This window comes from Phragmites australis, chromosome 13 (genome assembly GCF_958298935.1).
Source record: "Phragmites australis chromosome 13, lpPhrAust1.1, whole genome shotgun sequence".
Taxonomy (NCBI): domain Eukaryota; kingdom Viridiplantae; phylum Streptophyta; class Magnoliopsida; order Poales; family Poaceae; genus Phragmites; species Phragmites australis.
The window spans coordinates 5,076,783-5,091,214 of record NC_084933.1 but is presented as its reverse complement, the minus strand read 5'-3'; the positions used below and the strand labels follow the sequence as shown (position 1 = coordinate 5,091,214).

At 41.4% G+C, this 14,432-nt stretch overlaps 1 protein-coding gene across 1 annotated transcript; it reads right to left on the bottom strand.

Moving 5' to 3' along the window:
- Window positions 1-10,354: 10,354 nt before the first annotated feature.
- LOC133888421 (ABC transporter G family member 28-like) lies at window positions 10,355-13,961 on the bottom strand. The gene is made up of 10 exons (XM_062328660.1): window positions 13,945-13,961; window positions 13,747-13,854; window positions 13,600-13,634; window positions 13,447-13,520; window positions 12,339-13,222; window positions 11,481-12,236; window positions 11,243-11,391; window positions 10,873-11,162; window positions 10,670-10,794; window positions 10,355-10,544 (listed from the first exon to the last, which is right to left on the bottom strand). The coding sequence occupies exons 1-10, from the start codon at window positions 13,959-13,961 to the stop codon at window positions 10,355-10,357; spliced, it is 2,628 nt and encodes an 875-aa protein (XP_062184644.1).
- Window positions 13,962-14,432: the final 471 nt, after the last annotated feature.

Below are 14,432 nucleotides of genomic sequence, written 5' to 3'. Positions count from 1 at the left end.
CATATATTCCGGACAACTGAACAGAGAACTGTATCACATGAAATGATACAGTATTTCTAATTCAGAGTCGAACTAAAATTCTTATTACTTAGACTTCGCTTCGATGAACGAAAAGAATACTTCGACTCGGATGTCTTATCTTCGAATCAATAACGATTATCGAAGCGAATCATAGTATTGATCACATGAAATGATACGACACGAATTGCTTGATTTGATTTAATCCAACCACAAACATCCAGAAATTACCGAAAAATCGCCTTCGAAAGATTGACGACGAATCCGACGAAATTCTGAAATTTCCAACTTTTTCTTTTTTTTTCTTCTTTTTTCTTCCTTTTCTTCTCTTTTTCTTTTTTTTCCCCCTTCTTTTCTTTTCTCTTTCTTCCTTTTCTTCCTTCTTCTTCCTGGCTTCTCTCCCACGCTGCTCTATTTGGCTTCTTCTCTGGCCAGCTTGGCTGCTCGTCGGAATACAGAGAGAGAGAGGGCAGCAGCAGGTGGCGACGACCGGCGGCGCGCAGCAGCCGGTGACAGCGGAGGCTCGGCGCAGAGGCGACGCACGGCGGGCGGTACACGGCGCAGCGGCGGCGACGCACGGTGGCAGCGCGCGCTGGTCCGGCGCGACGGCGACGCGCAGCGGACGGTGGCGCGGCAGCGCGACGCTCTGGCGGCGATGGCCGGCGCGGGAACAGCAGCGCGCAACAGCGATGGAGAGAGAGAGAGCGAGAGAAAGAAACGCAGGCGCGTGAAGAGTCTGGATGGATCGGGTTGAGGACCGATCCATCCAGTACTTATCCTCTTTTTAAAAAAAAAACGAACGGTCTAAATTTATTGGGCTCGCTACGAGTTTCAAAGTGCCCGGAATGGACGTATGAATAGCAAAATGAGTTTGTCTCGACGAGATAAACGCAACCGCGGTCTCCGATCGGCCATTCGAGCAACGGATTAAAAAGTCAAAATTTGGTCAACATCTTCTCTCTTTTTTTCTCAAAAAAAATTCATTATTACATTCTCCCCCCCTTAAAAGAATTCGTCCCCGAATTCTGCCGCTTCCATAGCAACTATGAAATGGAGGTAAAATATTTCAAAACTTAGGACTCACCAACCTCAAAGAGCTCAGGATACTCCTTGCACATTTGTTCTTCAAGTTCCCAAGTTGCTTCTCGTTCTATTTGGTTTGTCCAAAGAACTCTCACAAACTTGATAGTCCTCCTCCTCATAACTCGCTCTGAGGAATCCAAAATACGTACCGGGTGACACTTTACGGTCAGATCTTTTTCTATCGTGATTGATTCAACATCAATTTTATACTCATGGTCTCTCAGATATTTTCTTAGCATAGAAACATGGAAGACATTATGTACTCCACTCATTGAGTCTGGTAACTCAAGACGGTACGCCAAACTGCCTACTCAAGCTATGATTAGAAATGGACCAATATACCTTGAGTTAAGCTTTCCAGAAATACCAAAACGTACAACACCTTTGGTTGGCGATACTCTGAGAAGAACATAGTCACCAACTGAAAATTCTAGGTCTCGTCTCCGGATATCTACATAGCTCTTCTGTCGACTTTGAGCAGCCAACAGGTTCTGACGTATTTGGTGCACCTTTTCTGATGTTTACTGAAGCAAATCCAGACCAAGTAGTGACCTCTCTCCAACAGAATCCCAACACAAAGGGGAAACACACCTTCGGCCATACAAGGCCTCAAAAGGAGCCATCCGAATACTAGCTTGATAGCTGTTATTATAAGCAAATTCTGCTAAAACTGGGATACAAATTTGGAATCCCGATCTGAAATGATCGATTTTGGCACACCATGCAACCTCACTATTTCCCTGATATACAAGGGAGCCAAATCATGTGCCGAACTGGTTGTCTTCATTGGAATGAAAGGTGCAGATTTGTAAACCTATCCACGACAACCCAAATAGCATCTCTGCCTCGAGGTGAATGAGGCAACCCAACAACAAAGTCCATAGTGATATGTTCCCATTTCCATTCTGGAATTTCTAGGGATTGCATTAATCATGTAGGTCTTTTATGCTCAGCCTTTACATGTTGGCAGACACCACAAGCTGCAACATACTTAGCAGTATCCACTTTCATCCTTTTCCACCAAAAATTTTGTTTCAGGTCTCGCTACATTTTGGTTTCACCTGGTTGAATAGTATAAGGAGTCCAGTGAGCCTTTCTCAAGATATTCATTTTCACATCTGCCTTTTGTGGTACACAAAGACGTCCTCTGAAATATATTGCGTCATTCTCATCAATGGTAAATTCTTTTGAATTTTTTTCATCGAAGTCCTCTTTCAAACTTCTAAAAGAAGACGATCATATTGTTGAGCTTCATGAATACACTCAGGTATAGCAAACTAAATAAACATTTGAGTCTCCTTCTGTATCGTACTAGTAAACAAAAAGAAATCTTCATCCGGCTCAAATCCAACAATATAAACATTACTGTTTTAGGAACACCTGTTCTGTTAAAAGCATCTGCTACCACATTCATCTTCCCTGGATGATAGTGAATTGTCAGATCGTAGTCTTTGATTAATTCTAACCACCTTCGTTGTCTCAAATTCAGATCTCTTTGAGTGAAAATATACTCGAGACTCTTATGATTGGTGAAAATATCACATGACTCCCCATACGGCTAATGTCTCCAATTCTTCAAGACAAAAACCACTGCAGCCAATTCTAAGTCATGAGTGAGATAGTTCTGTTCATGAGTTTTCAATTGTCTAGAAGCATATGCAATTACCCAACCTTCTTGCATAAGCACACAGCCAAGTCCAATCCGAGAAACATCAGTGTAAACTGTGAAATGCTTACCACTCTCGGGCAAAGCCAAAATAGGAGCGTTCACCAACTTATTCTTTAATGTTTGAAAACTGACCTCATATTCATCAGTCTATACAAATGGAACACACTTTTCAATAAGTCTAACCATAGGCTTTGCAATAAAAGAAGAATCTTGTATAAAATATCGGTAATGGCCAGCGAATCCAAGAAAACTCCGAATCTTGGTTACATTGGACGGTCTTTACCATTTCGTTGTCTTCTCACTCTTAGAAGGGAAAACACATCCAAGAACACACGACATTTCTGTTAACACTATACAAGCCAATTATGAGACACTCTCTTCGACTAGTTCTAAAACCAAGGCATTAGTTGCCCAGAAACATCCTTTTTGGTGGATGCAATCACACCAAAAATATTATTTGGCTAACTCCACAAACTCGGGTCAAAACCCCCAATAAGAATATAAACCTTCTTCGCTTCAACTTCAACTCCTTCACAGGAGGATCAATTTTAAACCTTTATGGTTCAAGATTAAAGAAACATCAACACTTCACCTCTTCTACCAACATCACTAACTCTAAAAATACGAGTGTGGGTAGATCTACACAAGGGACAGTCACAACGTTAAGATATAAACCTCCAGTTGGTCATTCTCATCCCGATGTATTACCAAGTCTAGAAGGGGTGATCAGGAGATTACAATCACTTGACTAATTCAATCCTTCCAAACATCTAACGACTCGTCCTTCAGGGTACAAGTTTAGACTTGCACTTTCCAACTTGAATACCAGAACACTTCCATCCAGAGGTAGTTGGACCAATAGGTAAATTATGTTGACCGGTACGTTCAAAAACATGCCCAACTGGCATACTAAAGAACTTCACATCTTGCTCACATTCCCAGGACAGCTATACTATCGGTAACCACGCCACAACTTTTTCAAAGTAAAATTGCATGCAAAAACATATCCTCCTCAAAAGTTGAAAAGACATCGGTTAATCTAACCGACAAGATGATCACTTGCAGAATGCTCATGGAGAGGGTTGAAAATATGACTTCTGCAAACTCAACCCTGTTAATCCAACTCCAATTTAATTATTTTGCAAATTTAGTTTAGCAAGCACCATTTGCAACACCAGTTTACCGTCAACGGGTTGAGCGTTAGCATACAATGCTTCTCTCCAGGTCCTTAGAAGGCATACCCTCTCCTGAATAGCAACAAAACTACGGAGATACACCCCAATAGTTCATCCTCTTTCACAACACTCCTTTAAACAGGGGAGCAACCCTTAGCTCCCAAACATAACTCTAATCTCAGCATTTAAATGCCGGAATGAACTCCACTTTTACAACACTCTTCCCTTGAACCAGGGTTCAGATAGACTTACTCCCAATAGAGGCAAACTTCCAGTATGTAAACCTACTCAAGCATCTCTCAGTCAAATCTCCATCCTTAGAGAAAACTGGGTCACCCACAGAAATCCAAAACTTTCAAGTCAGAAACTAGTCAATTACTTCTTTAACTTCATTCACTCCACAAGAGCCAACAAGAAACAAAGTTCTAGAATGGATCACATTAAAAATTTGTCGATAAACACCATAACAAGCCCTAACAACACCTTCGGTTATTAGGTCAGGAAAAGTTTCGGCGACCTTAAGTTTCAACATTCACTTCAACGAGCAAAACTCACTAGGTTCAATTGATAATGCTCCTATGGTGACAAGCCAACTTAGCATCCTATCATAACGTTATAGGTCATAGACTATTCAACAAACCCCTAACAACGCCAATGCTCCTACAATCCAAGTATATTGTTGGCTTCAAGCTTCAAAGCAAATGAATTCCCATGTCAAAGATGACAGGTTTAGCTAAGCAATATCAGAAACATAACATGATTCAACCAAAATCTCTACCTCAGCCCCGCAAGGGCCAACCTTAGGTATTCCAATTGTGAAACCTCACAAAACAGGTTCGAAACAACTGATGCATCCTTAAGGAAGGTGTCACTCCATTAGCATCACTTTGATGCAAATCGGTTGTTTCAACGCAATCGATAACTCCAACTCCCATAGCCAGTGGACTATTCCGCAAAGGCTAACTTAACAAAAATAACTACCTCAAATAATCATTTTCAAACATGCATAGATATTCCAACTACAAGAGATTATCCTCAGATATTAAAGAAACTAACACATAAGATATGAAAACATTTCAACTTAAACACGAGGTGTTAACTAACCCTAAACATCAACAACTAGGGTACAAGTCTAGCAAAAGATTAGAAAAAAATCCCAGAACCCTATTAGGATCTCACTATCAACACATCTTCACACAATCGGCAAAAAGATCGCCCCGACTCCATGGGAAAAAGAAATCCTACACCATTCTAATGGTTAGGTTGAAAACATTATCACCTTATCTTCTATGGTAAGGCACACATCGATCCATTTCTCCGACATTCCGAGAACGAATAGTTAGGGTCAACGACATGGGGGCCAGTCCGTCTCGTACCCAAAATATTCGCCATGTATGTGGATAGTTGGATTGCAAACCTAACTCTTGGTCAACCTCACCTGGCAATGCAGAAAAGGCATCATGGGGGCCCTCCCCTTAACCCATCTGCAATGCCATACAATAGTTATACTATTGATCCTCTGAAGCTTCTTAGGTTCTAATGACCAAGGTAACCATTTTAACGCCCTGACAAATTCACCACTCCAACGGAACTGACTCCAACAACTTAACAATATATATCAATGATAAAACACTAAAGAATATGTGGGGAAATCAAACAAGTAACTTCAATAGTACTTATTTGAGATAGTGAACATAAGCGAACAAAGATAAACAAGACGTATGCAATGCAATGCATCCCATACCCATCCTATTGGTGCAAGTGTGTCAGATTCATCATTCAATTACCTAGGACCTAAAGCCTAGGCTCTGATACCAAGCTGTAATACCCTACTTTACAACTAAGCCTAATTATTTGAAAATATGATATTTTGGCAGCATTTTCTCGATAGAGAGGTATAACTGACCAAATGAAAGTTCACAGGCAGCCAAAAACAGATATAACCAGCATATATATAAAAACTGTCAGGACGCTACCAGCGTCTATCACAATAAAATCAAAACAAACGACAGGCCATCACAGGCACATCTTCTAAACACCAGTTGAGCTATCAACATGATGATGAGGTAGTGTGTGCGGCTACCCAAAATCATCCCCAACATGCACGTCAGCATCTAAACACACCTGTAAAGGATTTAACAGGGGGTGAGACGAGCTCAGCAAGTAACAGTTATGAATATAAACACATCTCACTCAGTTTAAAAGTATTTGGGAATAAACATTCTTCTCACATCAACAAGCAAAACACATGGTTTTAAAGAGATTATCATTTCAGAATATTTGTCGAGGAAACAACGACAAACTCCAACCCGTTCTCCCCCAAAATATGGCATTCAACCCCCAGAATACTGTATTCTCCAGATTTCATATAAAAAAATGTATAAATGCTATGATGCAACTCCATTTGAGAGCTGGACGATGCCAACATCTCATGCAACTCCATGTACCGGTACGAATCACGCACGATGGCAGTGATCGGCCTTTATCACCATATGAAGTGCATAAATGCATATGTATGCATGTGAATTGACGTCAATTATTTATTCCTTTTTGAATGGCTTATGATAAAACCACAACTGATTCACGAAGACAAACTGATTCATGAAGACAAAGGTACAATCCAAATCAATAAGAAAACATTGATTTAAACAATCGAATACAACGTCAACCATGATTTAAATGGATTAGAAAAGAAAACCATATACTTTAATTTTATTTGCAAAAGAAGTAAGACATGATTATAAACATAGCACGGAACCACACCCCCACGTTATTTGCCTTTTACCCAAAAGCGACGAAGAAATTCGATCAAGAACGCCCAGAAGTAGTACCACCTGTACAGGTATACTATTAGCACTAAAACACGTTTAAAACACATAAAATATGAAGCGTCAACTCTACGTCGGAAAACCTCGCGTCTACGCATATATTCCGGACAACTGAACAGAGAACTATATCATATGAAATGATACAGTATTTCCAATTCAGAGTCGAACTAAAATTCTCATTACTTAGACTTCGCTTCGATGAATGAAAAGAATACTTCGACTCGGATGTCTTATCTTCGAATTAATAACGATTATCGAAGCGAATCAGACTATTTATCACATGAAATGATACGACACGAATTGCTTGATTTGATTTAATCCAACCACAAACGTCCAGAAATTACCGGAAAATCGCCTTCGAAAGATTGACGACGAATCCGACGAAATTCTGAAATTTCCAACTTTTCTTCTTCTTTTTTCTTCTTGTTTTTTCCTTTTCTTCTCTTTTTCTTTTTTTTTCCCTTCTTTTCTTTTCTCTTTCTTCCTTTTCTTCCTTCTTCTTCCTGGCTTCTCTCCCACGCTGCTCTATTTGGCTTCTTCTCTGGCCAGCTTGGCTGCTCGTCGGAATACAGAGAGAGAGAGGGCAGCAGCAGGTGGCGACGGCCGGCGGCGCGCAGCAGCCGGCGACAGCGGTGGCTCGGCGCAGAGGCGACGCACGGCGGGCGGTGCACGGCGCAGCGGCGGCGCGCGCTGGTCCGGCGCGACGGCGGCGCGCGGCGGACGGTGGAGCGGCGGCGCGGCGCTCTGGCGGCGATGGCCGGCGCGGGAACAGCAGCGATGGAGAGAGAGAGCGAGAGAAAGAAACGCAGGCGCGTGAAGAGTCTGGATCACCTATCCATCCGGTACTTATCTTTTTAAAAAAACGAACGGTCTAAATTTATTGGACTCGCTACGAGTTTCAAAGTGCCCGGAATGGACGTATGAATAGCAAAATGGGTTTGTCTCGACGAGATAAACGCAACCGCGGTCTCCGATCGGCCATTCGAGCAACGGATTAAAAAGTCAAAATTTGGTCAACATCTTCTCTCTTTTTTTCTCCAAAAAAATTCAGTATTACAGAAGGTATCTCTTGTCTTGGTCGTCGGCTACCTTCGTTTGTATATCTTTTGACTCCGTCGGCCGAAGGGAAGTCCGGTGGACCGTTCCCCCAATAGATGCTTTCTGCAATTTTAATCTGAATTCAGAATGCTCATGGACAATTACTATGATTATGAACTTATAGACGGAACTACAGGATCACATGACAAGCAGATCATGCTTACTATCTTCAGTCGTGGAGCCCAATCTGCAGTAGTGCCTGACCAAGAACCAAAGAAGAAGGAACTTGACTGAATCAAAATAACTCCCTAAAGATTCATGCAATATGCGATGCAAGATAGAGGAAGCATAAGATAAAGATATGTACCCGCCGCTACAAGGAATTTTTGTTGTTGCGGTTGGACAGTAGTAACCTGTTGGACAGAACACATCTTCAGTGCGGTAAGTTTAACATATGGAACACCGAACTATCCGGTGAGACTTTCAGATTATGTGCATAATATTTCAGTGAGTGTAAACTCCCCTGCACCGGATCTTCCGGTGAGATTAATTCTCTTAGAACTATTCTAATTCAATCAAACTTTATCACAACTATGATGATTTCTTCATGTATTGCATCCATGAGATCTACTAGCATATATTCTTGAGAAACATATTAGTCCGAATGACTATATTGTCATTAATCACTAAAATTACAATCATAATCTACCACACAAATTGGGCAGATTATAGCTTCATGCCAACATGTCTTCTTAGAACTTATCGCAAGAAATGTTACTAGAAAAATTAAGACCGATATGCATCTTTCACTAATAGCTTCGTTTGTGAAGAGATTAGCAAAAAACAATTATAGAAAGTATGTTTAAAATAATCTTCATATATTACGAACTGCAAACCCATCTCATTGAAGTTCAAAAGTAAACTGATACAGGAATAAATAGATCATTGTTCCAAACAAAAAGGTACTACAAAACTTTTTTAGTTTGCAGTGATCCCATATGTTCGAACTTTTAATTGTTATGTAGCATTATCTCTATTTTTTTTTACTTATCATTTTGGACATCAGTCGCCAATACACACCTTTGAACATTATCTTTTCTAATTATATCTTAGTAAAGTTTGTTAAAAGTTAATGATACAAAAGTATTATTGTAACAAATCTGCGAATACCATTTTTATGTGATGAACCTAACACATTTATGTGTATTAATGGTAAATAATTTATAGTTTGGCTGCATGGATTCTAAAACAACATCTATTTGTCAAATGATGATAGCTCAATTGGCCAGGATCATTTATAAAATAGATACATATATCCTTAACATCCTGACGTCTTGTTGCCATAGAAGCCGTAAGTTATTTCTTCATCTTAAAAAAAATATTTGCCCAATAATGTTGGGACAGAATCTGTCTGAAACGCAGCCAAGATTTTCCAGATGAGGACGTCTTATGGCCATATGGAACCTCAAGCTCAAACCTAACACACCTTGCTTCATGGAGATTATTGTACCGGCTGCCTGGAGTATTGATTCACACGAAAAAACATGGTGTTTAATCAAGTTCAGCCTACGATGTAGAACGGGGAAGAGCAATTTGCCTTGGTTATATATCCGTAGAACAAAACTTAGTGTTTCTTTGTTAGCTCAAACATTTTCCCCTTGGCATTTGGATCCATGTTTTCTTTAACGATCTCCGTGATAGTAAAGGTTTTTTTGGTAGCCTTTGCTTTTGACGGCGATGAAAGAAAGAGAACCCCTCCTATCTTTTGATCCTAATTCCTATTACTTTAGCGGGATTATTCGTGACTGCGTATTTGCAATACAGGCGTGGGGATCAGTTGGATCTTTGATTGAGTAATATTTCTTTTTTGATTGACCTCCTCCAGACCAGAGAGGAGGTCAAATTGGAGTTGCAATTCTACTTTGTTTTTTTAAGTTATTTTACTCTGTTTCGACATAAGATAGATGGAATCACGATTTGCAAATATCCATTTCTAAATCAATGGAATGTGAGGATTAGAGATAAATTCATATATTCTGTCTACTCGACTTTCGAATTGATTGAAAAACCAAAATGGGTACAAAGCTTTTAATAATTCACCTTTTGTCCTTTTGTATTTTTTTTCTTATGTTTGTATAATATATATAGAATAGGACATTGTCCTACTGTTTAATTTCATTAGGGAAAAAACCATTGACAGAATCTCGCAGGAAGTCAACGGCATTGTACCCGTGCCTCGTCGTAGTTAGCAACCATTGTTCATGTCTCATTCTCTGATCAACTATGGACTTTGTATTAAAAATAGCAAGATGAACCTTCAGTATCTGCGCCTCTGGGTTGCAGAATGCTTAGCCTTAAAGATGGCTATGATAACCAATCAAATCCTTCGAAAGAAAAGCAAGCTTTTTCATCGTCATGAATCTTTTCCCCTCTGTTAACAACCATGGTTCATGTCTTATTCTCTGATCAACTATGCACTTTGGATTAAAAATAGAAAGATGAACCTTCAGTATCTGCGCCTCTCGGTAGCAGAATGATTAGTCTTAAAGATGGCTATGATAACCAATAAAATCCTTCGAAAGAAAAGCAAGCTGTTTCATGGCCGCGAATGCAATCATCCTGAAGAATAGACCATACAGAAACAGAATCAAAATACAGAACTTGTAGTTGTGAATATTGAAACCACTGGTGAACAACAGGGCGCAGCGAGTAATTAGCCAAACTCCAGGATACCTGCACGAAAAGCGCAAAGCACATTAGTTTGACTGCAACATTACAATGGATACTGGTATAAGGCAAAAAATCTGTGCGTGTGGAGTTCTAGTCTGATAAAGAAATAGTTGTGAACAAGCAGTTACATCTTGGCATTTCCAATTATGAAGCCCTCCAATGCCCATTTGGAGTAGCACAGTCTCTTCAGGAACGTTGGAGTACTATTTTGAGTGGATAACAAGGTCAGAACAACCGGTGTAAGTGCAGAACACTGCAGAAAGCATAAGTATTAGGCCCGTGTTTTTAGCCAATCATGCAGCACAAAATGAGTAATCAGCATGATGCATACCAGCTGTGCCGAACCAGGACTGAAGCAGATGGCAAATGTGTATCCTATCCCCGTCACACAGTACACAAGTGCGAGTAGTACAACGTAGTTATTAGCAATTGATGATCTGGGGTTGTTGAAGTAGTAGAACATGGAGAGGTAAATGATCGGCTTCACAACAGTGCTGAAATGATCGATTGTATCCCTGGCAAGAAAGTACGCCAGTGAGCTCATCCCAGATTCTCTTTCCCGAAAGTACTGCAGTCGTTCGAGAGAAAACGATCTCAATGCTGCAATCTTGCCCAAAAGAGCTGCATGGTAGCAACTTATATCAGTGACTTTTCACCTAGTTTATAGTGAAACACAGTGATATCTGTATATTTGAACTTACAAACTGCAATTATAGTGTATATGTAGCCAGGCATCCCGAATGATTTGTCACTGAGCTTCGCTATGGTCCCAATGCAGACACCAGCCAGGCCTAGTATCAGGAAATCAACCGCGAGTAGCCTAGCTTCACGCAGACGCTGTTTTGTGACCCTGCAATGGCATATGAATATTCAGTAACAACTGATCAGTAGCTGTTCAAAATTTTCAGAAGCAGCTTTTGAAGGTAGAATCGAGCATACCTTCCCAAGTAATATTTGTACTGACTAATGATCCCTGGTGTTCTTCTGCTAGACAAATCCTTTGGTTTTGACAAATGGTGTTCGAGACGGTTACGCTCTTCTGCGAAAGTGTTTCTGAGGGGGAGGCAGTGAGGGGTTGAACCAGACATTGAAGGGCTGGACCTGATTTGTGGGTTTTGTTCACCAATTGCCTTGAGATCATCTTGCATGTCACTTGGTACTTCATAGCCATTGTAAAGCATCCAGTGTACTGGTAGATGCTTCGCATTGATGCCTGATTCAGGTTTCACAATGCCTTCCAGAATGTCAATGTAGTGGTCTGGTGGGTTTACACGGTCAGGAACGTGGATTCCGAGAGTTGTGAAGTACTCCTCAATGGTCTTGACTGGACCATTGTAAACTATTAGCCCTCCTTTTGCCAGGAGTATCAAATCATCGAACATGTTGTACAACGTATAGCTCGGTTGATGAACAACAGCACAAACATTGACACCTTCGAGTGCCTCATGCCGAAGAGCTCTGAGGAGCAGTTGCGATGAGGAGCTGTCCAGGCCAGAAGTTGGTTCATCCAGGATTAGAAGGGATGGCTCCATGACCATCTCAATACCAACATTAACACGCTTCCTCTGCCCACCAGAAATCCCACGCTTCTCAACCGTCCCAACCAATGAATTTCTGATTCCCTGAAGGTCCAAAGAATCTATTACCCTCTCCACTATGAGAACCTTGTCACGGTGCTTCATTTTCGCGGAGAGCCTGTGGGTTTACAATACAAATATTCAGAAACTAATGAGCTAATTACTTAAAATGTATATTTTTGGGGAAATACTGGAAGCGTATTTAATACGAAGTCATTACCTGCACTTTGCACTGAACCAAAGGTTCTCCTCCACTGTTAAGTTCCCATGAACGATGTCATCTTGTGGCACAAAACCAATAATTTTCTTGTAAGAACGGATATTACCCTGCTTCCCATTAACAAGGACCGAACCCGTCATCTTGTAGCCACTCACCTTCCCGGTGACGGCATTGAGGAATGTGGTCTTGCCGGCCCCTGAGGGGCCCATGACGGCAGTGACATGACCAGGCCGGAGTTCGCCTGTGATAGACCTCAGCAGCTTCTTCTTTCCAAGTGTCAAAGTCAGGTCCCTGAACTCAACCTTGAGCAAAGGCCTAGTTATCTCCTTCTGCTGATCCTTCACCATGGCGATTACCCCAGAGAAGGTTAGGTCCTTGTTCTCCTGCTGCCGGAACTTCTCCTTCTCGATCTCGCCATATGCATACTTGAATACCTGTGTCCGGGTTGATCTGTGCTTGCCTTTTGGCGCAGGCTTTTCTTTTGTGGCAACAATTTCTCCATCACTTACATCGACAACAACCGAAGGCATTACTTCAGTTATCTCATTTGTGCTCTCCGCTGCAAACACAGCAGAGTCAGACAGTTCCTGAGCCTTAACCTGACCCATCAGTGGTGCTTCCTGCACTCTATGGCTAGAATTTTCTGGGTCTGGCTGCTGACGAAAGGACCTCCTCCGTGAAAATGTGCGTGAAAGATGACCCTGCATGCCATTCACATGCCTCCTTGCAAACTGTTTTGCTGCCTTCCAGCCCTCGTGCGCCATCAGCTGCTGCCGAGCTAGCTGAATGGCGTTCTCCCTTGATCTTGCCTTCCTCCGTTCACGGATAGAGAGGAACTGACCTGAGCAGTTGTATATGATCAGAAGCGACACGCATAATGCACCCTGCATCGAATGGCAAATATAAAGTTTGAAGTCATTGGAGAAACACAAAGGATTTGTGCAATGGAACCAATTAGGTTCAATGTAACTTCTGTTTTCCTGAAATCGAGGTTCATTGTATTATGATTTGCAGTGAGAGAAGTACTCCTAAAATTTGACTACATTATACCTATTATAAAAAGGGTCATCAAGCTAGTCACAGTACAAAATTACATGAGAGGATTTACCACTAAGCAAGCACCCAGAACGACTCTGTTTTCATGATCTTGGTTCGCGTGACAGGAGCCCTTTATTATGCATTCTGCAATTTAATCCAAATTAAGCTCATTGAAGCATAACTAGTATGATTGCTTGATTGAAGTCATGAACATGACTCTTACTCTCTTGGCTGGTGGAACCCAGTCTGCAAAAGTGCCTGCAGAAGAAACAAACAAGAACCAATTATGACTAAATCAAACCGTTTCTCTTCCTAAAGATCCATATAATATCTGATGCAAGATAGATACAACATAAGAATAGATCAGTACCCACTGCTACAATTATTTTTTTCAGTTGTGGCTGGACAGTAGGAACCAGCTGGACAGAAGACATCATCAGTGCTCCTGATATCCGCCCACATGTCAGCACCACCGCAACTCGGCAAAAAAAAAAGCGACCTAACGGCGGCAGGGCTTTAACGGTCTCTTTGCCGAGTGTCTAAGGGATACACTCGGCAAAAAGAGTACACGTGGCGCTCGCACATCGTCTCTTTTTTTGGGCAGTTTGCCGACTTTACCGAGTGTCCGTCGAATACGCTCGGCAAATCACGGCATATTTGCCGAGTGTATTGGAGGGCACTCGGCACAGTGAGCACAGAATAGCGCCCAGATAGCACAGTTTGGCGACACGTGGCACTCTTTGCCGAGTGTATTGGAGCACACTCGGCAAACTGGCATCCAAAATGCCAGATTGAACAGCCTTGCGACACGTGTCAGGTTCGGCGAGTGTAACACTCGGCAAACTGATATTTACCAGATCGACAATTGATCCATACCAGATTCAAAACTGTCGCTGCAATTCAAAACAGTTTATATATATTTCACAGATTACCACCTTCACATAAACATCGCATATTACATAAACATCACATAAACATCGCATATTACACAAACATCACATAAACCGTCGCATAAACATCACATATGCCACAAACAGCGCATAAACTATCGCAAGT

Bases quoted from the DNA above. Each gene is read 5' to 3' on its own strand.
- LOC133888421 (XM_062328660.1), bottom strand. The intron at 12,237-12,338 runs GTAATGACTTCG...GTAAACCCACAG, and splicing joins TGGTTCAGTGCAAAGTGCAG to GCTCTCCGCGAAAATGAAGC. The intron at 11,392-11,480 runs GTATGCTCGATT...ATGCCATTGCAG, and splicing joins TACAAATATTACTTGGGAAG to GGTCACAAAACAGCGTCTGC.